This window comes from Onychostruthus taczanowskii, unplaced genomic scaffold (assembly GCF_017590055.1).
Source record: "Onychostruthus taczanowskii isolate IOZ18803 unplaced genomic scaffold, ASM1759005v1 scaffold50, whole genome shotgun sequence".
NCBI classification, from domain to species: Eukaryota; Metazoa; Chordata; class Aves; order Passeriformes; family Passeridae; genus Onychostruthus; species Onychostruthus taczanowskii.
In genome coordinates, this window is record NW_024502569.1 from 493,965 (window position 1) to 521,239 (window position 27,275).

Consider the following 27,275-nt stretch of genomic DNA (forward strand, 5'->3'; position numbering starts at 1 on the left):
GAATAAAGTCAAACAAACCATAACAAGCACAAATTTAACAACAACAAAAAAGCAGGAACCCCATCATATATACTCACAACAGAAATGTGACCATCAAATACATGGTCCTCTATATCATCAAGATGTCAAATGCTTTATTATTGGCCAGAGAATGTGCACTAGTTTCATAAACAGATCCCAGGAAAACAGAAAGCAGGTCTAAATTTATCTCTATTTAAACATGTACTGTAAATTCAGATTAAAAATAAATTAAAAGTATTTTTAAAGTTTCTTATGACAGACCAAAAATCAAGAATCCTGAGATCTCTTTGAAGTAAAAGCATACTAATTTTAAATGAATGCATACAACTTTATTATCTATGCAAAACAAAAATAAGGAGGATTTATTTTTTCTGGTAATTTTTCCTTCTCATTATCAATGAGATTTATGTACAAATCTAACTTGTTGCAATGAAGATTAAGTTGTGCTTTTACAAATTTACAGTGTAAATTGCCTAAGAAGATGTTTATATGTTATTGATTTAAAGGGCATGGGTTAGATGTACAAGTGAGTGAACAAAAACATCTCCATGCATTTTCTTAAATTTCTGATGACAAGATATGCAAGCAAGTAGAGGCCCAGGAGAGCTGAAGAGTCTCATCATGTCATAAGATGTTAGATAAGGTGCACAGACAGACAGATAGACCTCAATCCTACAAGCTGCCCTGTGGGAGTAGACCCTAAAAGTCAAGACATAGGAGTCTGCCCATGCAGATCAGGACCCTAAGCCATGCAAATCCCTTTTATTCATAGTGCTGGACACCTGCTTTATACTTTAAAAAGTATTGCTTCTTCTTATCTCTAGAAGAGAATGACTATTCTGATGCTCAAAGTTTTAAATCCAGAAAATTACTATGTAGATGTCAACATGATATATTTGAGGCAGGCGGAGTAAAAGCAATTGTGGTCAGTCTTAAAACTAAGCAAATATTAATTGCTTAGAAAATCTAAGCATTCCACAATGCATGTAGTGAAAATCCAGTTCTAGAAACCTGGGGTCTGAATGGATTTTTAGTTCTGCTCCTAAAAAAATTACCAAATGTAACAGAATGCAGAAACCCATGACATAACTAGCTGAATGAAAGCTTTCTGGAATCTACTTCTTTCTGAAATCTGTAGATTTTTGCCTGCAAGATTGGAAACAAACAAACAAACAAACAAAACCCCATTGCCTGGCAATGTTCATTATTCCTGTTTTGCATACAGCAGATGGCAGCTATCTGGGGGAATGGAAGATTGTGTGTAGAGCTTCATCACAGCAGTACTCATCTAGCAGCTGTTGCTTCCTCACACTTTCCACCAAATTTCAATTGTTTTAGCCAACAAATGAATGTTGCTAGAAAATCATCATGCAAATTAATAGGTGCTAGAAAACCATCATTAAAATTATTAGTCTTAGTGAAAACAAATCCAGTCACTGGAAGGAAATGTAGCAGAATATCTAGAACAATTTTTTTTTTTTAAATTTACTGATTAATTTAAAACACTCACTTATATATATTCCAAAAGTATATATATATTTCATTCACATGCATATATAAACATACGTACTTGAATGCACAACAAATAGAAAGCATTTTCTTTAACAGTTTGATTCTACTTTATGTGAGTAAAAGTAATTTAAATATTTACAGCAGACACTCTAGAAAATACATTCTTTTTCAGACACATTCTTACCAACATCATCTGACTGTAAAGGTTAGATTTTTTTTTTCCTCTATGTCTACAATGCAGGTTTTTTTCCCAGTTTTTCAGTTCTACTAATTGAACTTAATACAAGTAAATTATAAAATGTAGCAGACACTATATTAAAGAATATACATTGCATTATAATTTCCTACACCATAACTGAATATTAAATCTATTAGGTTCATTTGTTTCATCGCTAGTTTATCCACACTTTCTTCTGAAATCACCTGGGGCCTAAATTCTGAATCAATTCAAACATATCCATTTTGTTCAGCAGTGAAAGATGGAAAAAGTACCATTTCTTGTGATGACAGCAGTTTTTAGCATGAAGTGACAGTAAACACCTACCTCCCTGAGGACAGGATCAGTGATACTGTCCAGGTTCACGGAGCCTTCATATGTTAGGTAGTGGAAAACGTTGAGTGCACGCACAGCTTCTGGTCCTCGCTGCTTGTAGCCAAATATAAGGTCAATCCATTGATGAAGCTGACATGATACAAACTCGCTTTCCAGGGCCTGCAAGTGAAATTCAGGATTAGGAAGTAACTGAGAAAACATCATTACATTTTCTCTTCAGGCTTATTTGATATATTGAGATCTTTCAAACATTAAAAAAAATTAACTTATTCTATTGAAAGAAGCAGTAAAAAGATGTTCTCTTTTCCCTTCACCTTTATATCATGCTAATTTTCTTCTCAGCTACTGAGTTTCTCCTAGCTGCAAGTATTTTAATAATTTCTGGGCTTTTCAAGTAGATTAGTTAATTTGTCAAAAAAAGGAAAAAGATGGAAACGGGAAAGAGACTGTAAAATGCAATCTTCCAACTCATTTTCAAACTAGTTAAATTAGTCTTAAATCTAAAATGGAGATTCCTCCATTGTTTTTATCACAGTGCCACTACTCAGCACAATCACTTCCCATCTAGGACAGAGCTTCATGTGTTTCTGAGAAAATTTCAGATTTTACAAGCTGATAAACTTTGGGAAAAGATTATTCATTTTGCTCATTTACATCAAAAGGAGGGTGCTTCAGAACTAATCATCAGGCACAGTAATACCATGCCGTGCCCTGTTTACTGGCAGCAGCCTCCTCCTCACCACCCCACAAGCAGGACTAGACTCAGACAAGGCAAACCATGCCTGGGTCACCAAACCATTCCTCAGAGATTTTCCCTGTAATGCTCCTCATGGAAGAGGAATCCTCTATGCTTTGGTGGAAAACTGGACCCTTTTCTGTCATAACCAGTGACTATTTTCTCTGGTGAAAATGGATGAGAAGGCTCAGGCTTTAAGCTGACAAGTAGCTCAGTTTTCAAGGGCTTAAGTTCAGCATATCATAAAAAGCTAAATGGAAATGTTGCAGATAACCATATAAATTTTTTTTGTTTCCTTTTCAAAATCAGAAGCCATCATATGCATAATGCAATATTATTAAAATAGCATTGACATTGCTTAATACTAAATACTATTAAACTAACATTATTTAGTTTCAAAGCATGCCTCCCAACAAATAATTTTAAAATGTCATATCCTTAATTATATTGTGCATGTACAATATGATACAGTCAGCAGCTACATATAATCTTTTCCATAGGACTTTTTCATCAGTTAGAGTGGAGGATGCTAGCATGCAAGGATAAAATTAAGTATGCCACAGCAACAACCAATAAAGCATTTCCTTACTTTTAAATGGTCAATTTTTAATGTTCCTTTTGTATGTAATAAAGGTTTTTAAGAATTTAGAATTTAAAGTGGGTTATCTTTCTAGCATCCACTTCAAATCCATTTGCAGCAATCAGCCTAAAAGTTCTTTTGAGCATCTGAATTCTGCATATTTATAATTTCTTTTGATCTGTATTTATTTATTATTATTTTATGTATTTAGTAATATGTAATAAAAAAAATAGGTATTTCTTTGGTGAAAAATTAGCATTTGTATTTCTTGAGTATTGAGAGCATTTCAGGAAAACAGCAGAACTTTTGATTACTCAAAGATCAGACAATACATTTGAAAAAATTTATGCTTGGTTTAAATGAGCATGTTTCACACTTTTCTCATCTAATATCCTCTCATTGGTGTTAAAATCACAAAAATGTGGAACCATTGGACAGTTTGATTTGGAAGGGACCTTAAAAGGTCATTTAGTCCTACCCCACTGCAATGAACAGGGACATCTTCAACTACTTCAGGTTGCTCAGAGCCTTGTCCTGTCTGACCTTGAATGTTCCCAGAGATCAGACATTCACCACATCTCTGGGCAACTTGTTCCAGTTTTCATCATCCTGACTATAAAAAATTTCTTCCTTACATCTTGTCAGATCTATCTCCTTTTCATTTAATGCTATTACCTGCTGCCGTATCTCAACAAGTTCTGCTAAAAAGTTTGTCCCCATCTTTCTCATAGGACCGTTTAAGTACTGAAAGGTCACAATAAGGTCTCTCCAGAGTCTTCTCAAGGCTGGACAAGGCCAGCTGTCTCAGCCTGTCTTCATAGGAGAGATAATCCAGACCCTGCTCCTCTTTGTGACCCTCCTATGGACCCACTCTAACAGGTCCATGTCCTTCCTAAGGACCCCAGAACTGGATGCAGCACTCCAGGTGGGGTCCCTCCAGAGCAGAGCAGAGCAGAGCAGAATGGCAGAAACATCTCCCTCGACCTGCTGTTCATGCTGCTTTTAATGCAGCCCAGGATGAGGTTGGCCTTCCGACCCACAAACAGACTTTATTGGCTCATGTCCAATCTCTCATCCACTAGCATCCCCATGTCATTTTGGCAGGGCTGCTCTCCATCTGTTCATCCCCCAGCCTGTGTGGATATTGGGGGTTGCTCTGACCCAGGTGCAGCACCTTGTACTTGGTCTTGTTGAACCTCATGAGATGCCCATGGGCTGCTTCTTATACTTGTTCTGGTCCCTCTGGATGATATCCCAGCCCTCAGGTGTGTCAACCACACCACTTAGCTTGGTACCATCTGCAAATCTGCTGAGGGTGCACTCGATCCTACTGTCTATGCCATTGTAGAAGATATTAAATGGTGCTGGTCCCAGGGCAGACCCCCCACTTATCATTGATGTCACCGAGCTGATGCAACTGTCCAATCAATTCCTTATCTACTCAACAGCCCACCCATCAAATCCATCTCTCACCAATTTAGAGGGAAGGATGTTGCAAGGAACCATGTCAAAAGCCATAAACAAGTCCAGACAGATGACACCTGCAACCCTTTCCTTGTCCACTGATGCCATCACATCATCATGGAAGGCCACTTGGTTGGTCAGGAAGAACTTTCTCTTGGGGAAGTTGTGTTGGCTGTCCTGAATTACCTTCCTGCCCTCCCTGTGTCTTAGCACAGGGTCTAGGAGGATCTATTCTATGGCCTTCCCAGGCAAGTGGTCAGTAGTTCCCAGGGTTCGCCTTTCTACCCTTTCTAAAAATGGAAGCAGTGTTGTCCTTTTTCCAATCACCAGGGACTTCTCCTAACTGCCATGATGTTTCATGGAGAGGGTTTGACAACTAGGTCGTTCCCTCAGGACTCTGTGATGCAACTCATTAGGAGCCATAGACACATGCTTAGGTTCCTCAGGTGGCCACCAACATGATCTTCTCTTAAAGTGGGAGGGACTTTGCTTCCCTATTCCCCATTTTGCAGTCTAGTCACTCAAGATGTGTGGGAAGAGAGGTTGCCATTGAAGATTAAGGTAAAAAGTACCTTGAGCACCTTGTTCATTGTTATCAGTTTGTCAGTCTTGCTCGTGAGGGGGATTGCACTTTTTTGGACCTTTCACGTTAAAAGAGTTGCACACATAAGTTATATATCCCTAAGGCAGTTTCCACTTGCTTGACCAACCCTTACTCAGCAGCTGTTCATTCTAGAGAAGGTCTTACTGACCCTGGCAGGTTTGGAGAACTTCTATTTCATGTGAATTAATTGTTATTTAATAACTTATTAAATGAGCTATTTTTTAGCAGCTGCATATCATGTCTTTGTCTCCAATTATTTAAACAGATTTATTGCATTATGTTTACAGGTATAATGGTCCTTAATTCCTTGGGGAAGAACCTTAGCTTCTTGAAGAAACTTTGAGGAAATTTGTAGCAAGGGAATATATATATTTCAGAAGAGTGGAAGCCACATGGTGTAACACTGGTTTGATGCAGAATTTAGGGAAAGGGCCAGAGTAGAAGGCGGAGAGAGGAGCCAGAGTGAAGAAGAAGGGCTCTTCATAGGCCTTAGCACTGCAAAGCCTCCAGCTGCAGGATGAAATGGGTGCTGTGTGATGTTCATGACCTCCAAGTAGGGACATCCTGTGGGGTGTGGCAACAGGCATGAAAAACAGGAAAGGTGCCCTCAAGAAAGGGCCACCAAAATGCTACAAAGTCCCACCTCACCCTCAGTGGGTCAAGGCATTATAATCTGGATTTATTTTAGTCCAGGGAAAGCTTCTTGTATCAGGTCTGACCTGGTTTCTTCCAAGTACTTCTGCAACGCCACTCATGCGTTACTTGCAGAATCCTCTCCCTAATTTGCTCTAATGCACAGGCTACTCCCCCCGCATGTAAGTGCCTCCTGAAAATTTATGAGCTGTTCACTGTCAACGGTACATCGTTTGTTTTCTCAAGAATATGCAATGCTCAGTAGGGAATAGGGTGAGGGAATTTTTTTGTATAAAACATCATTTGTAGGTACAGTAGGAAAAACATACAGAAAAAGACAACAATAGTATCCTTAAAATAGGCTGGTGATGGCCATAAAAATCAGCACTTTGGATATAAATTATTTTGAGGGCTTAAATTTTATGAGCATTTTTTAATATGAACTACAGAAACATTTTTAATAATAATTATTACTTATATAATTATGTAATATCTATATAATTATGTAATATGGTTTTTTAAGATTCTTAAACAGAAATGAGCCAACTTGCACCTTATTATCTATCATAACTAACATGTACACAAAACAGAGTTTTATTCAAGCACTCCCCAAATTAACTTGTTTGAACAGTTATTAGGGCTTCATTTTCAAATAGCAACATTCCAGTTAAGTTTTTTTCATGAGTTTTGTTTTAAAGACAGTGTTTACCATGTTATTGTTTCCAGTAAAGTGACTTTTATTGCTAATCGGTAAATTGCAAGCATTATTATACATCTAGTGTATACATGTTTTGTGGGTTTTGCATGTTTATAGACAAGTGTATGCACATATTTTCCACAGGCTGAAAATCTGACCTGTAGCTGTTGTAAAACAGAAAGAGGTATTAGTCAGTTGATGTTAAAACTAAATGAAGTTATTATAAGCCAAATTACTTCTTACTATAGCTCTTTTCTACCTTTATGTATGCTGCACACTTTCCCCACACTATGCTCATTCTAATTTGATATTAAAGGTATTTTTCATAGGCATGTCAGTAGGAGGCAGTGGCTTTTGTTGTAATAGAGACTATATGCTGTGTTAAACATCAGAAGTTCTGGATTTATACAATATATTTCCAGGTGTTTCTTGCCGCCAGAGAGGTGGAAAACCCTGATGCTGCCACTTGTCTGCACCATGGTTGCACCTTCTCTTTCTGCAGTTCCTGCCTTCCTGCCATGCCCTCCATATGCTGTCTGTCTCTCCAATAAGTTTTCCATCTTGCTATTAAATTATATGTAGTATATCTAAAGATATTTTCTTATAATTACTCTGAGACCGTTTGGTTTTACAGATCTGCTGAAAACCAGATCATCAGCCCTTTCAGCCTGTGAGCTGGGCTTCTCTCCTCTCCCCTCGTATCCATGGTCCTCTGCAGCGATTGCAGATTCTGTCCATCAAATATTTCTCTTCCTCAGTTACTATTCCTTGCACTGACTATCAAAGTGAAATCCTTGACTTTCCTCATAAAGTATTTCAGGCAATACTGTTCTCTAAGATTAGTTACTTTCTTTTAAGCAAAGTAATATTTTCATAGAAGTGACAAAGAAGTACACTATACAGATTTGGATTATTCAGGGATGTCTGCAGAGAAACTGATCTTTTATGTAAGCGTCTTCATGATATAAGTAAGATTCTTCAGCAGTATAGCAAGTTTAAAAAAAAATCACTGCTAAAAGTAATTAAAAAATATGAAGTAGATTGAAACCCCTTTTACCTGAATAAGTTTTAATTGCATAACCTTGGCAATACCCAAAATAAAATCAAAGTGATTTTTGAGGAAGTAATATCAAGTCTTATCTACTGCTTATCTGGTAGAGAAGAAATGTCAACTGCTGCTGAATGGTGAAGAGGAAGATCTTCCATATTCTCATAGCACAGAGATTTCATACTAGATATTTCTAATGACTATTCAAGAAGCTTTTTAATTTTAAAATACCATGCATGCTTCTGAATAGCCAGGGAATGGTACAAAAATGCAATTGGCAGCAGAGCAGTGCAAATAAATCATTTCAGAGACAGAAAGAAAATTCAATCTTAGTAACAGTTATGTAATAGGAACAAAATATGTATAACAAAAACAAGACATCGTTTAGTCTTTCAAAAATGTAATTTATCATGAATACATTTTTCTCAGCACTGCAATTTGTAATTTAATATGTGCATAAGCCATAATTAAAATATCATTATAATTAACTTTGAATTACACAATCTTGAATCTTTTGTTTCAAAACTAAAGAATGCTTATTATAAAAGCTGCGCTTCAGTGTTTCACAGTGGTGTTCCCTGCCTTGATTTAACATGCTTGACTTACTGACTGAGCCTGTTCTATTTCTGGCTCTTGGACTGCTCTGAGTCTGTGGGGACAGAGAGGCTGAGTAGGACTACAGATGCACATCTGTGGAAGGTTTTATGCGTGGATTTTTTTTCCCTGGTAAACTGGGAGATTATGATTGATGAGCCCAGCATTAGGGTAATGTTATCAGGGACACTTTCTGCCTCTGTCCTTTGTACCATTGCTGAGGTCAGACTATAATCATGTTAGCATTGAACATAGTGCTTTATTAATGTTTCATGAGTAACTCCATAGTAATCAGTCTAGCTTTGCATGGATAAATAAAACTGCTACAACAATCCCTGATGTATAAATCGAATGTTGAAGATACTGTAATAGGTTTTGAAAGTAACTTGACTGTCTTTTCCAGTCTTTTTAATAAGTCTAATTTTCACAAGTTTAAAGGGATCTCTTTTGACGGAAAACCATTTCCACTTCCCCTTCCATGTTTAGTTTGAAGTGTAAAACAACCAGCTGAACAATCAAATGATGCAATAAAAAATCCCAGACTGCTATTTATTCATTTGCACAGAATTTTAGTAAAGCTTGTTAATCAATTAGTTAAATTGTGCTGATTTATGACACTGTGCCTCTGTGAATGTTCCTAGGCTGTTCTGTGTTTTCTTTGGTAAGTATCAGGATGAAATGATGGCATTCTTGCTGTTATTTAAAGAAAATGCTTACATTTATAAATGTGCAAGTAGTATATAAGGATTTTTATTTGCTCCCACATAAAATTACACATAATATATGCCTGCAGAAAGCACAAAAAATATTAACAAAAGAAAACAGCATCAGCTAGGGGAAAAAATGTCCCACTGCATGTTACGCACTACCACATAGGATTCTTACCATTGAAATGAAATTACTACTGCTGGTTTTAATAGATAAGGGATCAGGATAACCCTTACTTTAAGCATTCCTTTGTATTCTGTAAACATATTCTCTACTTGCTTTGCAAAGTTGCTGTAGAAATTCCAGGCTTGCACAAGCTTGCTGTGTTTTACACATCAGCATCACACCCAGGCTATTTTTTTCCAGAAGAAAAAAATGTAACAGCCAAAGCCTGGCCTGGGGATGACCTAACTGAATAATTCATCTGCTGGCTGGCTCAAATAATGGAATCAGACATTAGGTAGGGAATGTCAAACTTTCCAAACCTTTTGTATTTATTCCTTTGACCAGTTTCATTCTAGAGACCAAAAAAACAGGGTACTGGCAGTTTGTTGTGTGTGTTAATAAAACCCTACAGGAGGAAGTTTTTCTGAAAATTATTACATATTCAAATGATTACATTTTGAAACTGTAATTCCATTACTTCTTACTACACATACTATCTGCATTTTCATGAAAAGGATTATCCTTCTTTAGCTACTTGCTCTTCATAATAAGCTTTGTAAAATACTATGCATATATCATGTTCTTTAAACTCCCAAAGTTATTCACTTTGCTTTTATCCTCTGAACTCCATCCAAATGTGAATGCTTCTGTTTTCTAGTCATCCAGAAGTGAATCCAATATTCCAGGTGCAGTCTCAAAAGGACCATAGGTAGGTACAACTGTTTATATACTCTGTGATGTAATGATTCTCCATAGATGGCATCAAAATACACTTATTTCTGGTGGATATAGAATTACAGAATTTTATCTAATCTAATTGCTGTTCATTGTCACCCCTACCTTGCTACTGCTCTATTTTTGGTACTGTTTTAGTTTCCAGACTTCTGCTTCTTATTATCTTCAATTCTTTCCTCCCAAGGTGATTTTTTCTGCATCTAATTCAAATAAATCTATGCTTCTTTCTCCTGTTTTGTAGGCAGTTCCTAACTTTATTATAATTTTCAAGGCTCCTGACTTCATTTGAAGACAGCATGTATCTGTGTAGAGATGAATTTTAGCTCCTGATCATGCTCTTGCTAAAAGTAGATGATGGGGTGAATAAAGGCCATGCAGAAACTGCCTCCTGGCAAAACTGTACAATGGCATAATGCTCACATCTGTGAGGAAAGGGCTAGAAAACAGTAGAGGAAGGGTCTGATATAAATGGGTGATAATTGGTGATTTTAGAATCTCCAAAGTACTCAATTATTTGAAGCCTGTAATCATGATACTACTGTAGCCTTAACATCAGTTTGTCTGTCTCCTGGCAGTCTGAGCATACTTACACACATGTGGAATCAGTCATTATCTCACTATCAAGTCCTGTAGCCCTAAGGAGACTTAAATGCTATACTCTAAATTCGTGTAAGCAGCTGTTTTCTTTAAGAGCACAAAACTTTTATGGAGAGCTGCTATGCCACTTTCTAAAAAGCAGGAATTGCACAAGGGAAATTAAATAAACTGAAGCTTAAGATTTTTCCAGGGGATCTCCTATCACATAGTGCCTTTTATCCTCCTAGTAATAATTCCAACACTGTGGAAAGAAAATATTAATGAAATGCAATTTAATGTAAAAGGAAGATTCTTACAAAATTTAAGAATGGGAGTCCTTACGAGGCATCTCTCATTATATCCCCCAATAGGTGGCAGCTTGCTTCTCTGTTTTCACCAAGGAATCACACTTTGGTTCTTTCAGATGTCAAAACTAAACCTCTAGACCAACTTAATGTGCTTAAATCTGGGCTCAGTTTGGGTTTAGCCACAACCACAACACAAAAAGAGCTCTACGCATCAACATGGGCACTCCAGAGACACCAGCCTGTGACTGCACATCCCATGCTTGAGAATTCTAATGGACTCCAGTGATCATTTCATTACACTGCTTTCTTGTAAAATTGCACTTGAATTTATTTTCAGCAGCTGAGACAATTACTTGTTTTTAAAAATAATTTTCCAATATATCTGGTATAAAAGAAATTGGCCAAGAAATGTTGTTCAGCTTCTTCCTGTCAATGACAGACTAATCTGTCAATGACAGAATACATTTCTCCTGGTTTGTGTGGTACATTTCATATGTCTCAAGTGATGACATTGCCATCACTTCCTTAGGAGACTGTTGTACATATGTCAAACCACTTATTCTTCTAAATGGAGGACACTTCTAAATCATCTACATCTAGGAATAGGTTTGGTTTTATAATATTCTTCTATTCTTCTGAACTTCATAGAGCTATTTTTTTTCTGTCAACTCCCAAAGAACAATTTTCTTTAAATATACAGGTCTTAAAATTAAATTATCAAACTGATCAGAAAAAAACCCCAAACAATTCAACACATTGCTAGATTTGCAATGCTACCACAAAAGCACTATTGGGAATAATGCATAAACTGAACAGTTCTGTAACCATGTGAAGCCACAGCTTACTGAAATCACAGTCCTGACTCTTTGAGAAAGGAAAGCAATATACATTTTAAGGAAGAACTATTTCCAGAACAAAACCATAAATGAAGTACTGCTGGCCAAAGAATCTGAATGTACCTTGTTCTTCCTAAAAACTACTAAAAGCATACACGTGTATTAACTTTATCAATAATAAAATAATGTCTATCAAAATTAAAGAAAAAATATACACCAGAAATATTCTTTCTGCTTAAATTCTGGAGGTCCTATGGTGATTTACATAGGAGTAGTTCTTTTGCAGAATTTCTTCAAAGACTGCAGTATTTTGCTTATGTTCACATTTCTACACTTCCAGCTCATCTTGATGAACAGGCAGTGCATATCTTCAGGTGAATAACGACTACAAGATGGCTTGCAAGATATCAACATTTAGAGAATTCTTTCATTTTTTGATGCAGAAGATGGTGAGAAGGAACAGACATAAATTTTTCAGGCTTTCTTGTATTGCCAGGCTCATGCATGTCTGATGCTTTTTCATGAGAGAGTAAATAACTGAATTTAATTTTCCATAATTTGGGCCCATGGAAGGAAAATCTACTATAAAATAAAGGGGTCTGTCAAGCAAGACAGAATGCAAATTCTTTGCTTTTTTATTTTTCTAAATCTAGTTCTAAAGAGATGAAAAACAGAACTAGGTTAGCTGGCTAAAATACAGAACCCCTTACACTAAATTAAAGTACAGCTTACCATCCTGTTGATACGGACGAAGTCTTCAGGTTTCTTGGCCCAGGGAGGGAGATCAACATCATTCACAACAATTTCATCTTCCCTGATTCCTAGATTGTAGCCATTACTGTTGACAAACATCTCGGGTAGATAGTAAAATTCTGGAATTAACTCCTAGCAGGGAGAAAACACACAATGAGACTTCACATTTAACAGAGATCCTAAATGGTATTCCCAGAATCAGCCTCTCTTGTACTACATATTGAAGCATTCTTGGGGTTTTTTATGTTTCTGTGCACCTTTCAGAAGAAATTTTATAACTCACTTTCTTTGACTCACAGTCAAATGTATTCTGCATAATGAAATATTCAAACTTTGTTTTTCCCATATCTGTTTTTATGAAAAGCACAACTTTAGACAAGGCAGCGCATATGAGTAAAGGAGACTTCTTCAGAACAACAGGTACAGGAAAATTTATGCTAAGCCTTCAATATGAAAATATATTGGATTTTTAAATTACTACTTAACAAAAATATGTAAAAAGGGGGAAATTTGCAGATATAACAGTGTCTTGATCTTACTTTCTTTAATTCTTTAATTGCATAAGAAAAGGTGGTAAGTTTATCACCTATATAATGAAAATTGATACATGGTGAAGATCTTTTTCTACAGTAGGAAAAATTCAAGAATAGACAGAGGGAAAAATATCAGTATAACAAATGTCCTTCAAACAAATATACATGGCACTTAAAAAGTGAAAGATCAATAACTGCAATGTATAATAAACATTAGGTAACTTGGGGTGTGAAGTTTTCCCAATTTCCAGAATAGCTAAACAGGAATCTATCTTGACATAATGAATATTGCTATTTGTTCCTGTTATTTTAGCATTAAATATTGAACTGTAGTAAAACCAAAAAAGCTTTAAAGCTCATTATCTCTTCTCTAATATCCAGATATGGATTAAATTCACCAAATTACATTGTTAAAAGCATTATGGCATTCAGTTGGGTAACATGATAAAAACTGATGACACAGCACCTGAAATCTGAGTCTCTTTGTGGTCCTTTCAAAGGCTTCAGATATGAGAAGCAAAAAAAACCTCACTGCAGACACAAACTTATCTAATTAAATCTGATCTGCAACTCCATAGAGAATAGAGCAGTTAAAGCAACCTTTCAAATTTATAAAGTAATTTTAAAAAAAAGTGTATTAGTTACAATTTTAAGTATGTTTAGGAAGACAATTTAATTACTTTACATCATAATATACTACTATAGGTTAGACTAAAATGCAAATCCAATCAGTATCTAACTACTATAAAACATTAACCAAGTGAGACATGCCTGAACTTGAATAACTCATCATGAAACAAGTTACAATTCAAAACAGAAAAGAAAGAATTAAATTATTAGATGTAGTATATAATAAAACAGTAGTCAGAGCAAAGCCAAAATGAGAGAAATCCTGAATATCCTATAATGTTAAAAGAAAAAAGATTAATTTAATGCCTATCTTAAGTTTTATTATAGACACCTCTAATTCATTCAGAGTATTTCTTAAAAGTAATGTTCCTCCCTTCCCTCAAAACACAATTCAATAAATCTCAGGTTCCAAGGAAAGACCTTTGGTTTTCTCTAATGGCATCCAAAAAAGAATGAATGGTCCTCAGAGCTGGAGAAAACTATACAGAAATCTTTCAGTACTTCAACAAATCACTAACTCAGAACTCACAACCCAACATATACTATCACACAAATCACTGACAAACTAAGAGCATTGCCTTAAAAAAAGGAAAAATTCATAAGAACCTCAGATATATCAAAAAGTCAAAGTTAATCTTAAAGACAATATTCAAATGAAGCAGAATTTATTAAGGAAAAAAATTAGAAAAGTTTGTTTCTACTTTGTATAAAAGCCTTGAAGCACATAGCACTGGTTGCAAATACTATCAATTTTTATTCAATGTGGTGGCACACTAACCTGCAATGTCACAGCAACCAAGTCCTTTGATTCCATTAAAGAAAAGTTATTTGTTAAATTTCCTTTTTCAGTTTTAAATATCATAGCATGTAACTGTGGACTTTACATCTAACATACCTGAAAGATTTGTGCTACCCAGAGACACGTCTAGTGTTTAACTGAATTCTACTAACATTTTGGGTGTGGGGGTATCTTGAAACAAAGAGATTTAAGTCACTGAGTATGTTTAATGGTATTTCTATTTAGTAAGTTTATCTTTGCTGCTCTTTGCTTTCAGGGTAATTTAATGTTCCCTTCTCTGGTATAGCAGAAAACATAAATAGAAATAGAATAAACAAAAGTATGTGATTAACTTTCTTTATAAGATTTATTGTGTTGTGTATGTTTAGTTTGAGCTGTCTTATTCCTGTGCTCTGGAAGTTAAGCAGTGCCAGACTTCTGAATCCTCTTCAAATAACACTCTCCCTAGAATCCTAATCATTTCAGTTACACATCTCCTGGTAGGTTGTTTTGTTGTTTTCTTTCAGTCAAAGTAAAACAACCTAAACATAGTATTTAAAAAAGATTAACTAACCCACTGTGTTATAGTCTCAGCATTCTCTTCAATGTTATTTTTAGTGTTATTATTCAATGTTATTTTTAGTGCAGGCTACAATTATGTTGCTTATTTGAGCACTATTTAGCATGAATTGAAATTTTTCTTGAAATGTGAGCCATGTCGCATGTGACCTTTCCCAGATACTTACATATTTCCCATACTTTGTATTAACCATTCAGTTTTCTTTCATAGCATTTGATGCTCCTCTTGCAATTTTGCTGTCTCCAGTATTTACTAGACTAAGAAATCACAGTGCTTAAAAATAGCTCAGATAAATATATCCCCTTCTCATTTCTAGAGGATGAATTAGTATATACTAAAACACAGGCCCAGTATGAAAGCTGTGGCACCCTGTATGTATGAACTTCAGATTCATGTATTTAGCTACTGAGATGCATAGAAAATGGTTGATGAAAATTTTGGTTTTATGTGTACATTGTTTATTCTACTGTGAGAAATTGAAGAAGCTGTCTCTTCTATCTCATGCCAAAGGCAGGCAGTGGCTGGGCATAGAAGGGCAAATATCCTCTTCCCCAGGGCCCCTGAGCATGTTTCACTAAGAGAAGTATAAACTGGGAGAGGCAGAGAGAGGAAGGATTATCAAGGACAGTGAGGCAGAAAGGATGGAGCCCAGGAGGTTTCTGGGAAAAGGAGCAGACAGGAGTGAACCTCAGAGGAGAAAACAAGATGACAACTTGGAGGGCCCAGAGAGAATCGTGTTAACAAGAAGCCACCGAAGGTTGCATGTACAAAAGGATGCAGGAAAAGGTAGCACTAGCAAGGGCTAGAGTTATTTTCAAAACCTATTAATATTTTTTTTTTTAGCCAGAGTTTGGTTTTTCTTTGTTCCACAAACAGGCATGTGCCAGCTCATATTCTAATAAAGATTATGACTTGAGAGAGCCACTCTTTTGGTGCTTTTTCTGTTATGGACAGGAAACAGATACCTCAAATAAATAGCTGTTTCAGGGTGATATTCAGAGAGGTGACTGTGTACATTCCTCCATTCCAGATAAAGTTCAGCTATGACAGCTAGCCTGCAAGGTATCTGTCTACCCTGTTGTCCCAGAATTTGAGTGAGAGCAATTCCACAATTCTTCCATCAACTGGTCTCAGTGTTCTTCATCTGGGGAGTTTCACCTAATAACTGCCCTGAATCCTTCATTATGCAATCTAAGTCAATTTTCCCTCATCCTAGCCATTAATCCATCCCAGATACTGAGAATAAATTACTGTTTTCTCTTTGCATTGCTTATTGCATGTTTGAAAAGCATTATTTACCAGATTTACAGCCTTCAAGCTCCTAAAAGTCTAAATTAAGGATAATGATGTATTGCTCCATTGTTTTTGTTACAGAAATGCAAAATAATCCTCTAACCTTCCCAAATCAGCTAGCAGATTTATTGCTAAACAGTACATAACTTAATTTACTTCTTTATATACTTTGGCCATATCATATTTTGTCACATGTTCATCACACAGAAGCCAAAATAAATGTTTTTGTCAACCTTTGTAGTCTTTACATTGGAGATGGAGATCGCATACTTTTCTGACAGCATCTGCTATTTTTCATTCACTTCAGAGCACAGTGTAATTTGTCATACAACACAGCTTTTTACAAATCACCAGTTTCATACTTCAGAAGTGTCATTGTTAAATTCACCCTGAAGATAGGGACAAGGAGACTCAAAAATTAGCAGGGGAAAAATGTATCTCAGAGATGGTATTTATGTCAAGGGATAGAACACAGAGGACATTTTGTCTCCAAATCTGCTTTCTGCTTGACAGACAAAATAGTTGATAAGAGATTTCTTAAAAACCTTATTGCACCTTCAGTGGCACTAGTGGTAAAAGGTAAATGTAAAGCCAGATCTGTGCAAAGAAATGCTAGTTTGAAGCTACCGTGACTTTGAGAAATGTAGGTTTCAAGCTACAAATGTTCTCGAAACACAAATCTCAAAATATTTTTTCCTATAATACACACATTGTGTCAGCAAGTGCAAATCAAGACATGAAGGAGAATATCAAAACAAACAAAACCATAAAACAGCTTCTCTACAAGTTACATCATTTAGCAGGCATAAAATGAGAGAATGCAAAGAAAAAAGACACAGAAAACCAAACTTTTTAAAGTCTGGCATTTTTTAAATATTCACATACCAATCAAGCATTTTAAATGCACATGTTATTGCATGCAACTCAGCTGACCTATAATTTTGCATTAACTGACACTATTCAGTAAATGTTATTGGTTTCATTGCTCTTGCCAAAACACATGGAAGGTTACAAATAAATCTTTCTGAATACATTACCTGTCATGGGTAATTTCTTACCACAAGAAATATCTAGAGTTCAAAGAGTTAATAAAAATAGGGATTTTAGTGATCTAAATCTATTTGCACTAATTTCTGTCTAGTTGTCCTTGACATTTCATCAGCTGGTAACCTCCTCTGCTCCCCTTTCATTCACACTTCTAATAAGACAGGTTAGCTTTCCATCATTTAATAGTCAGCTGCCTTTCAAACTGCCCAAGAAGCTTGGCTCTTCTCACATGAAGAACGATGCAGTAAAGCTACTGAAGGGTGTATAAAAAAAAAAAAAAGGCGAAATGAATATTGTAACAGACATTTCTTGTCTGTAAATGTGATCTCTTGTTTATTTTAATAGCTATACCAAAACCCCAAGGTACAGTTAACAGTATTATATGCCTTGTGTCTTCATATAAGGAAACATCCCCCAAATGCATTTTCTAATTTATAAGCCTGTGACAAATCCAAACTGCTGAGAAATTAAACTTTAAAAATATGTCTTCAGGTGATAGAGGACTGCTATTAACGCTATTATAATTGTACACTACTTGCATCAAATCTGACATTTCTGTTTAATATGTTTTGCTAAGGGTATGCCATTTTATGGCCTCCCAATGAAATGAAATTCAACCCAGACGTTTTCACTTTTCTAGTATAATTCACTTCAAGGTTTTAAAGCTTCCATTTCTTTTTCATTCTTTCTTTTCCTCCCAAAAGGTTGATCCCCTGGCATCCATTAATTCCACAAGAGTCTAGTACTGGGTCAATGAGTCAGTCATGAGTTCCTCCATTTCACACTAAGGCACTTCACTGACATTTTGTCAGAGCTACCTTTCTAACTTCTAAACCGACTGTTCAAAAAGTAATATAACAAGTTTGAGAGGTATTAGGAAAGATTAGTGTCTGACCAGGAGGTACTGGGGAAGTCAATGTTACCAAAAACTGGAGTGTGGGGGGAGGAGGCGGGGTGGGGGATGGGGGTAGAAAGGAAAAAATGTGCAAGCTGACTGGCCAAGTTATGGTCATTTCCGGGTGACTTGCTTCCGCAAAGGTCACCCCGCGAACGTTCATTCTTCCTCCAGCTTGTACTGATTATCTCGAGAGAAGGTCGATGTTGATAAAGGGAGACACATTAAAATAAACTGTGTTATCCAGGTTCTCCCTTGTGTGTTACCACTCTAACACAGCACATACTGTATTAATTCTGTTTCATCCACTGTAGGTGAATGAGTCTCTTGAAAATGTACCAAAACAACCTGAGAGTAAGGAACAAAATGTCTAAGTAAATCTTTAATCCTTTTTTGAGCAATAATCTATCATACATTTCATTTTTCAAAGGTGGTCTACTTTTTGCCACAATTCGAGATGCCAGAATTACAGCTTGTTTTCAGGCTGATTAAGCTACTGCCACAGCCCTATTTTCATTAGCTCAGTGTGAAATAATTCAGTCCCAGAAGAGACCACACATATTTAAAGGGGAGAAGGAAGGAGGGATAAGAAAGGGAGAAACAGAGAGGGAATGCCAGGGAGGACACAAACATGAGAGGAAAGGAGCTGGACACACAGAAATGTAGCTTCCTAAAGACATACACATTTTTTTGCAAATTTCAGGTGTCTGGTTTTTAAATTTTAATGCAGAATTCTCTGAAAGTGGTTTGAATGTATTTTTTCAGACAACATTGAGGCTGTAAAAGAACAGTTGTAGAAAGCATCTGTAGTACTTAAAAATCTCTGTCCATTAGTTAAAATCGACCTACTTCAGCCCTTGCTGAAGCACTTGAAAATAACGTACCTCATAGTCCTCTTTCTTAAACAGTAACTGATGTAAAAAACCCTCCAGATTTTACTTTCCTAAAAAACCTTTTTTTTTTTTTAAATTAGACCTTGTTAATAAGGAATAAAGACACTTCATAAAATTATTTAATACAGTACTTTGAAGCAAAAATTGTGGCCATCTTACAACACACAGCAATGAAGAATGTCAGATTAATTCATTACACACACTGTTTTAAAATTATTTCATAACCTGTGCCACAATAATTAATGAGATTAGTAAGATCAGAGATAAATGTACTTAAAGCAGCTCAGATGAATTTCAAATTTCTGATAAGGAATACATGAATAATGAACATTTGCTAGTCTTAACAGTTTTCAAAGTTTGCTACTTTGATGGATAGCCTCTATTCCATGCACTAAATATTTATCATATAGACTTAAAAAATCTTTAGGATGGGAAAAGAATTTACAGCATGTATATCACAAGAAAATCCACACCACCAAGCCCTTCCCCCACCCCCACCCCCCCATGAACACGTGGAGCCAGAAGAAGCTACACAAGTATACAGAAAACTTTCACAGAGAGCATGCCTTCAGATTCTGTACTCACACACAACCTGTACACATCTTCTCTTTATCACACTCTCTCCTTTCTAACAGGACTGGTGGATAAATACTAGAAGTTGCCAGAGAGCTGACCACTAGTTTTTTAATAATTCACACTCTCAGAGCTGAAGCTTTTCTGTTGTGCAAGAGGGTGGATGCTGCTCCTAGGAGAGTGACAAAAATGGCCAGAAATTTTGAGGGGGTTTCTTAGTAGTTCCCCAAACCTCACTGCTTTCCAAATCCCTGAAAACTTGATTAAAGTGTTTGAAAATGCAAGGCATTCTAAACAGTAGCACAACTAATCTGAAAAAATTAGGTATTTGTAGTATTAATTATAGTCCATTTCTCTATCATTTCACAGAATGAACTTCAAAGCCTCAGGGAAAAGTTGGCCCTGATGTAATGGCATTGAGAAATGAAGTTCATTAAGATCTTAAAGAACAAACAACAGCAACAATTAGCTGCTATACTCATTCTTGATTGATTGCTAAGAAACACAGACTCTGCAAATCAAAGGGCCTTGCCAGTGCTTTGCCAGTCTACTTTGAAAAAAAAATTATAAATAAGGAGTTTGCTACTTCCCTTTGTGGGGATATTCAAACTCAGAGAATATTCAACTTCACTCTAACTTTTTATACTCTCTTGCTTAAATAAGCATTTTTCCACTCTGATCCCTTTCCTCTGAGGCTCCTTCCCTCTTTGTTCCTTGAGAAATAACTCTTTTCCCCATCATATGTTTGCATATTTCATAGCATTTATGTGTCTCCACTTTAGACATTAATTATCCCACACATACACATATTTTTCTACCTGTATCCTAAAACACATTTTTTTTCTTATGGTTAACTCCAGTTTAGGCATATCTTACACTTGATGATTTCCATCAAAGAAAGCACTAAGCATTTGCTTTATCCAGCAAGAATTTATACAAAAAACTGGACAAGAAAAAGGAAAAAACAATAACATATGTTCTCTGAGAACATAATGGCCCAGAATGAATGACTAACCAGACTGTTTCAGATGGAAATTAGATTTCATGAGATATTCCAGTTATAACCTAAGAATAAACCTTTGGTACCATGATAAACTTTCTGCCATCCTGTTGATCTTTGTTGTCTACTTAAATTGAAGACAAAATAGGCATGCATTGACATATTTTGCTTAGGCAATTGAAGTGCACCTCAGTAGATTTATTCCAGCAGTGGCTTTGTATTAATATACAATAAATTATTTTGGTAGTGCAATATATTGAATGCTGGTATTAAATCTCCCCTAATTTCTACAGATGTTTTTTTTTTGTTAGATTATTTATGAACACTTTCTATTTGGTTTTGCATCTTTTAAAGATTCAGCTCATTTTTGAATCTCCTTTTATTAATCTACTTTCATCTTAAGCTGAATCAATTCAAAATAAATCAATTCAATGTTATTTTCTAAACCCACCTTCCCTGTATATTCATTCATTAACAAACCTGTATTTTAAACAGCAGCTTTAATCCCTAATGTATCCCTGAATGAACAGGTCAGGAATTATCTGGAGAAAACACTTACTGACTAATGTACCTCATCTGTTACTCCATTATTATATTTTTTGTAATGCCTTAGCTCCAAGTAGTATTTCTCTTTCTAATGGCATAACAGAAATGTGTATATATGTATAAATCTGATGTGGGGGCTCTATAGTAGACTGCCAAATGTATTCTGGAACATCTTTTTTTTAACAGTCTTTCCCCTAGAGCAATTCTGACCCTTAATTTTTACTATTTTACCTGCTATCCCCAATTCCCTTTCTTACATTCAGTGGCATCAAAGAACAAAGCTACTTCATTTCTTCACCTTTTGCCTTCCTTTTCTGAAGGCATCTGGTTCTGAGCATCTTTTTAATAATTGCTTTATTGTGACAAGTTGAGTTTTTTTTAATACAAATACGTTTTGCAATGCAGCTGTTATCCATCCCTAATTCCTTCATCCTTGCAATGGCTGGCAGCAGCAGTTTAGTTTAAGTTATCCCACTTGGTTCACAAGATTCCTCATATTTTCAGACAAACATTTCAGTTAATTCTTTTACTGATAACTCATTTGGTTGCTAGTTTAGGAACAATCCTTTCACTAATTATATACTCCACTTGAATACCATCTCTCCCTCTGTCCACAGATATTCCTTTATCTTTTGCAATGCCTTGATGTATTTAACTGCCCTCCTCCTGCGTACTAAAGCCAGACAAGAAGATTACAGTCACTTCCAACTGTCTTCCCTTGTTTCTCAGTTTAAGGCTCTTATCCTTTGTTTGAGCCCCACTCCTAGGAAGTCACTCTCCCAGATATTCTAGTGGAATTACAGGAAAACCAGATTTCATTGAAAAGTAAAAATCAAAATGTCAGCCCTTTGAAGATATATCAGATATAGTATATATTACCTCAAATTGCTTCCAAATTTGGAAATTTCCTTTTTTTCTTACAAGGGTAAGAGTGATGGTACTTAAAAAGCCATTGACTTCCAGACGAGCATGAATAAACATAAAATGGCTTGTAGGAGGTTCAGGTTGATTTCTTTAAAAAGCATTTTCTCACATATTTTAGGATACAAATTGCAATTTACCATACAATTTGCAATTATTTATTCTAACTCGTAACTGAGTAACAACAACATGATTTGTCCCTTCTGAGACTCTTGAAATACTTATGCAAACAGGAGGTCTGGAATAAAAATAAATCAACAAATATACATATTTTTTCCTTTTTTTTTTCCTTTGCAAAGACAAATAAAAAATAAAAATAAATAAATAAATAAACATAATGGCAATATGACCATTTCCTAGTATGAGTGGTAGCATATAACAAATAAATCAACAAATATTTTTTTCCTTTTTTTTTTTTCCTTTGCAAAGACAAAAAATAAAAATAAATAAATAAATAAACATAATGGCAATATGACCATTTCCTAGTATGAGTGGTAGCATATAAATAGAAGATAAATATATTCACTGTAAAAAATGTGAGGTTTTTTTTTAAAGAGCAATTTTTATAGTGAAGTCTTTACCTGCTTTATTACTAGAAAATAAGAATCAAGAAGGGACCATATTATTCAAAATATTTCTAGATTTTTGTTTCCTTCTGATGGAAAGAAAGGTCCCATGTCTATGAACAATAACCCTTTGTATTTAACAAGGTAAATACAAAGGTAAAGAATAACAGCAGTAAAATCACCCTGCTCTCTGGCTGTTTCTGTATATAGTGTAGAAGTTGTTTTAATCTAATGTGTATTGTTGCATAATATCCTCAGGCACATTCAAGTAAAAGCTAAAGCTGTACAGAAAAGCCAACATTTTAAATGGGTCTTGTCATTAATGCTTTATTAATTGCCCCAGGCAATGCAAACCCAGAGCTAGGCAAGCTATAACAATATGACACTTTAAGGTCAAATCCAATTCCTGCTGTGTTTTATGGAGTGGGCCAAATATTGAGTTAACAGCAGGAAAGAACAATTTATTGAGCTTTCTCCATCTCCTGATTATCTGATCTAAATTAAATCAGTTAGGTTGTTTTTCTCTAAAAAAATCTCATCTTTTGTCCACTCAACTTCAAAGAATCTTTGATTGTTTGTGTTAGAACAATAAACTTTATCAAATTATATTTATTTATGCTATACCTAGTGCACTGAATATAAAGAAATGTGATGTATATATAAATATAAAATATAATACAGCACCTTCTTTATGTTTACATAAACAAAAATACCATAACGAAATTGCATATTTATCCATTTATTTAACATATATGTTACCTTCACATCTGAGGTGTCTCTTTGGCTGTTCCTCCAGGACCTGGCCACTGAAGAGAAGGTTCGATCTGGGTGGTCAAACTTGCCGTCATTTGCATTTAGAAAGAATGTTGTAAAGGGCTCCTGTAGTTAATGAAATTATGACAGATTAAGAAAACAGTACAAGGACTCATGCAGCAGGTTTCTGTCAAAATCCAAAAGCCTATTGCAAACCAAAATACTTCACAAAGGCAGAATTAAAGAAAAACATGGCACCTCATAGTTATATGTATGCATGTGTTTCTGCACTGAACATCTGAGTATATTTCTTGGCAGTAACACATTCTGCACAAACAAATCCTGAGTTCTATACCATAAGACTAATTACCTATCAGACATATGTAGCCTAGTTCCAGTTCATAATGACTGCCTCCTTTACTGCAACCACCACACACTGTGTGTTATTTATATAACTGGGCTTTGTGTACTCCTTGCATGTTGGTATGTCAAAATCTTTTAAAAATCCTATCTCTAAATCTTTCTTGTGCTTTCATTTAATTGAAAAGAGCTCAGTAGGTTCCACTTTGCCTCAAGGTGAGACAAATGGCTCTACGGTCGTTATGAGGCAGACTAGGGTTCCAGGATATGCAGTTTTATCTTTACTTTGGAGCAGAGGCACAGAGATTAAATATTTAGAGTCTTTACTTTCACTAATTCTATTTGAAACCATATCCCAGTTTATATTAAATGGAAAAAACTACCAGCTTTTGGGGAGGAAGAGCTCAGGTATTAGACAGTCTGGATAACCCATTTTGATGTCACTACATTCCTCTGCAGTGAAGGGGTTAACAGTGGACCAAATCCTTAATTTGACAGTAGAACCTGAATACTGAGGTCAGTGGCAGAAACCTGGTTTTTCACCACTACTCCATTAGCTCTCTTATCCAACTAATAGCTGGCAGCGTGCCTACAGGGACGGATATTCGTTCTTCTTTGCCAAAGTCTCACGGAGAATGTTTTTAAGAAAGTCCCTTTCATTAAATTCATACCCAAACTTATTTCATTGCATATCCTTATGATCTGGAAATTTTGGTAATCAAAGCAGCTCACAATCACCAGATCACAATTTTTATTACAGTGTTACTTATCCATTATTTGAATTTTATTTTAAACATTCTCTGTTTCCTTCTATGAAATTTTTGAACAAGTCAGGGAACTCCTCCATTAACACAGAATGTTTGAAGGAATTATGCCACATTATACACATTGTAGGAAAATTACCCCAGATAAAATACATATGAAGAAATTTATGTTTACATAGTCCTTAAGAGAAATTAAAATAAGGAAAGCATGGATGCAAAAATAGTGAAAATATCCAAAAAAAGAGGAAAATAAAACATGGAATTCTGACTCCCAAAGACCATTATTTCTCTACTTTTATTCCATTTGTCTTTCCAGTTAATTTTTCCTATCATACACTGAATGACTTTCTTTCAAAGATGAAAAAACTCTAATCAATTTTTTTCCTCTTAAAACATGGGGAATTTGTTTTAAATGGACACATTCAAAAGAATAGTATCTCATAAATATACTTTATCTGCTAATTTATTCCAATCAGCGAATACTTATATGTATTAAATAATTAATTAAAATAATCAAATTAAATAGAAAATCATCACAATATAATTTCTTGTTGGAGGATCCTAAATCTCATTGCACAATGGCTTTATTTGTACTTGTGAGTATTAAAAGGCCATGTGGTGAGGAAGTGATTTATAATTTAAATAGAATATAAAAATTTAACAGTGGCTCAACTTGGGGATTAGTATAAACTACCACAATTCATTGAAATATTCACAGAAAATAAGTTTTTATCTATCCAGATTTTTCAGTGCTCCATATAGTGAATTCAGTGTAAAATATAAAGGAAAATGTGTAAGATTCAGACCCAGAAGTACAAAATGGAAAACAATATATACAGATATTGGATTATATTAATTTACCCTAAAATTATGTTAATATTATAATTTTATTAAATTTACATTTTTTAATATTAGAATTCTTTTACTTTTAAATTAATTCTTTCTCCCAATTATCTGTATATATTTACAATAGGAATTATGCTGTTTTCTAGCTTGCCCCTTTGACTGAAAAACATTATATGTTCTTGATCTGAGCACAAATAATTCTGTCTTCTAACAACTCCTACCCATCACTCTTTTCTTTATAAGATATGTGTAATTTTTGTGAATATTATTGTGGAGCAGACTGTGGATCATTGCAGAGGTTCTGAAATCAGAAGCAGTTGATGGATTTAAAAGAAGCACAAACCAGAGAAATGATGTAATTACAATAAATTATGTAAAAATATTAATCCAAACTTGCATGACAACATTATTTTAAGCATCTGAGACAAATACACAAAAGCAATGAAATTCATAATCAAGGATTAAACTTTTAGTAGCTGAGCACTACAGGGTGCCCTATTATGCTATCCTGCCATGGCCTGTTGTGCCTATCTTTTTGGATTCTTAATCCTTAGCAGAAATTCAGAGCTTTCACTTGCTTTATCTCAGACCTCTAACATAATTTTAAGGTAATTTTTATTCTCCGGGAAGTCAAGTGCTTATACAAATATAATTCATATCTGTATTCTATATACTAATTTAAATACTGTTATTCTGTGATACCGATTACTGACATTTCATGTAAAGGTTTTGTCGCTGTGAAAGCTATAAAGCAGCACAATGTTTTCATTAATACTCCATCTCACTCATTCCTAATATTCTGAATAAAATTCACGCCTTGTTCACTGCCAACAAGGAGAGAAATTCGTGGGGTACTTGATTACATTGAACATAAGCTTGAGCTGTGAGAATGAGATTTTCCATTCAATAGCACTTCTCTCCTGCCCTTTCCTTTTAGCAGGACCCAGACTCATTTGAATAATTTATGGTGGGAGTAGAGGGAGGAGGAAGGGATGTGGTCATTTTAAGACATCCTCTGTCACACAAAAATGTCTTTCCAGCCATTTGGAAGAGGAGAGAGAATGTAAGGGTTTATCAGAGTGACGCACATCTTTTGCCTGATATACCTGCAATTGTTCTGCTCAAATCTAACAAAAAAGAAGACCCAAATTCACTTCCGTTTACCAGATGACATCCAGTTCTCTTCATCTTTGAATCTCACTAAAAACTGATTTTAACTCAATCCGATCTAACTTATAATAAATCCAGAATTTCTTCTACCTTGTACAAATACGCACTCATTGCAACAGCAACTGGAAGACAATTATTCTCTACAAACATTAGAGAATCATGCTCTCAAACGCTGGTCACTGTTTCATGCATAAACATGCAACTGATTTGCACAAGTAGAAATTCTTTAGTAGCAATTATTGAGAACATTCAATGGTACCATAACTCTATCCTATTTCTCCTAAAAATCTGAAGCCAATGCTGATATTCACATTCTATGTGATTCAAGACACAATTCATTCTTCTATTTTTCTTTTTCCTTCTGTCTACTTTTCAGGCCAAGTCACTGGACTATATGGCATTCTGAAGTGGCATTCTTGGTTTAAACTATTCCGTCTTCTGCAACTTAAATATTCACTGCTCTAGATGAAATGCACATGAAGAAAATGAGTCTTCCTGTGATAAGGTCACCTAGCAATAAACTATGAATATTCAATTTCATTTACACAAAAATACATACAAGAGAATGGTGAAATAAAGGCAGAGATATCAAAATTAGCTACAC

The 27,275-nt window shown here is 35.2% G+C and overlaps 1 protein-coding gene across 2 annotated transcripts in view; it reads right to left on the reverse strand.

Moving 5' to 3' along the window:
* The window catches only part of NBEA (neurobeachin), a 451,755-nt gene that overhangs the window by 42,803 nt on the left and 381,677 nt on the right, over positions 1–27,275 (reverse strand). For both annotated transcript variants that reach the window (XM_041416040.1, XM_041416039.1), the window contains exons 48-50: positions 23,538–23,657; positions 12,503–12,655; positions 2,078–2,245 (exon numbers count right to left, since the gene is read on the reverse strand). In XM_041416040.1, coding sequence (XP_041271974.1) covers positions 2,078–2,245; positions 12,503–12,655; positions 23,538–23,657 — 441 coding nt within the window. The remainder of the gene's footprint in view (positions 1–2,077; positions 2,246–12,502; positions 12,656–23,537; positions 23,658–27,275) is intronic.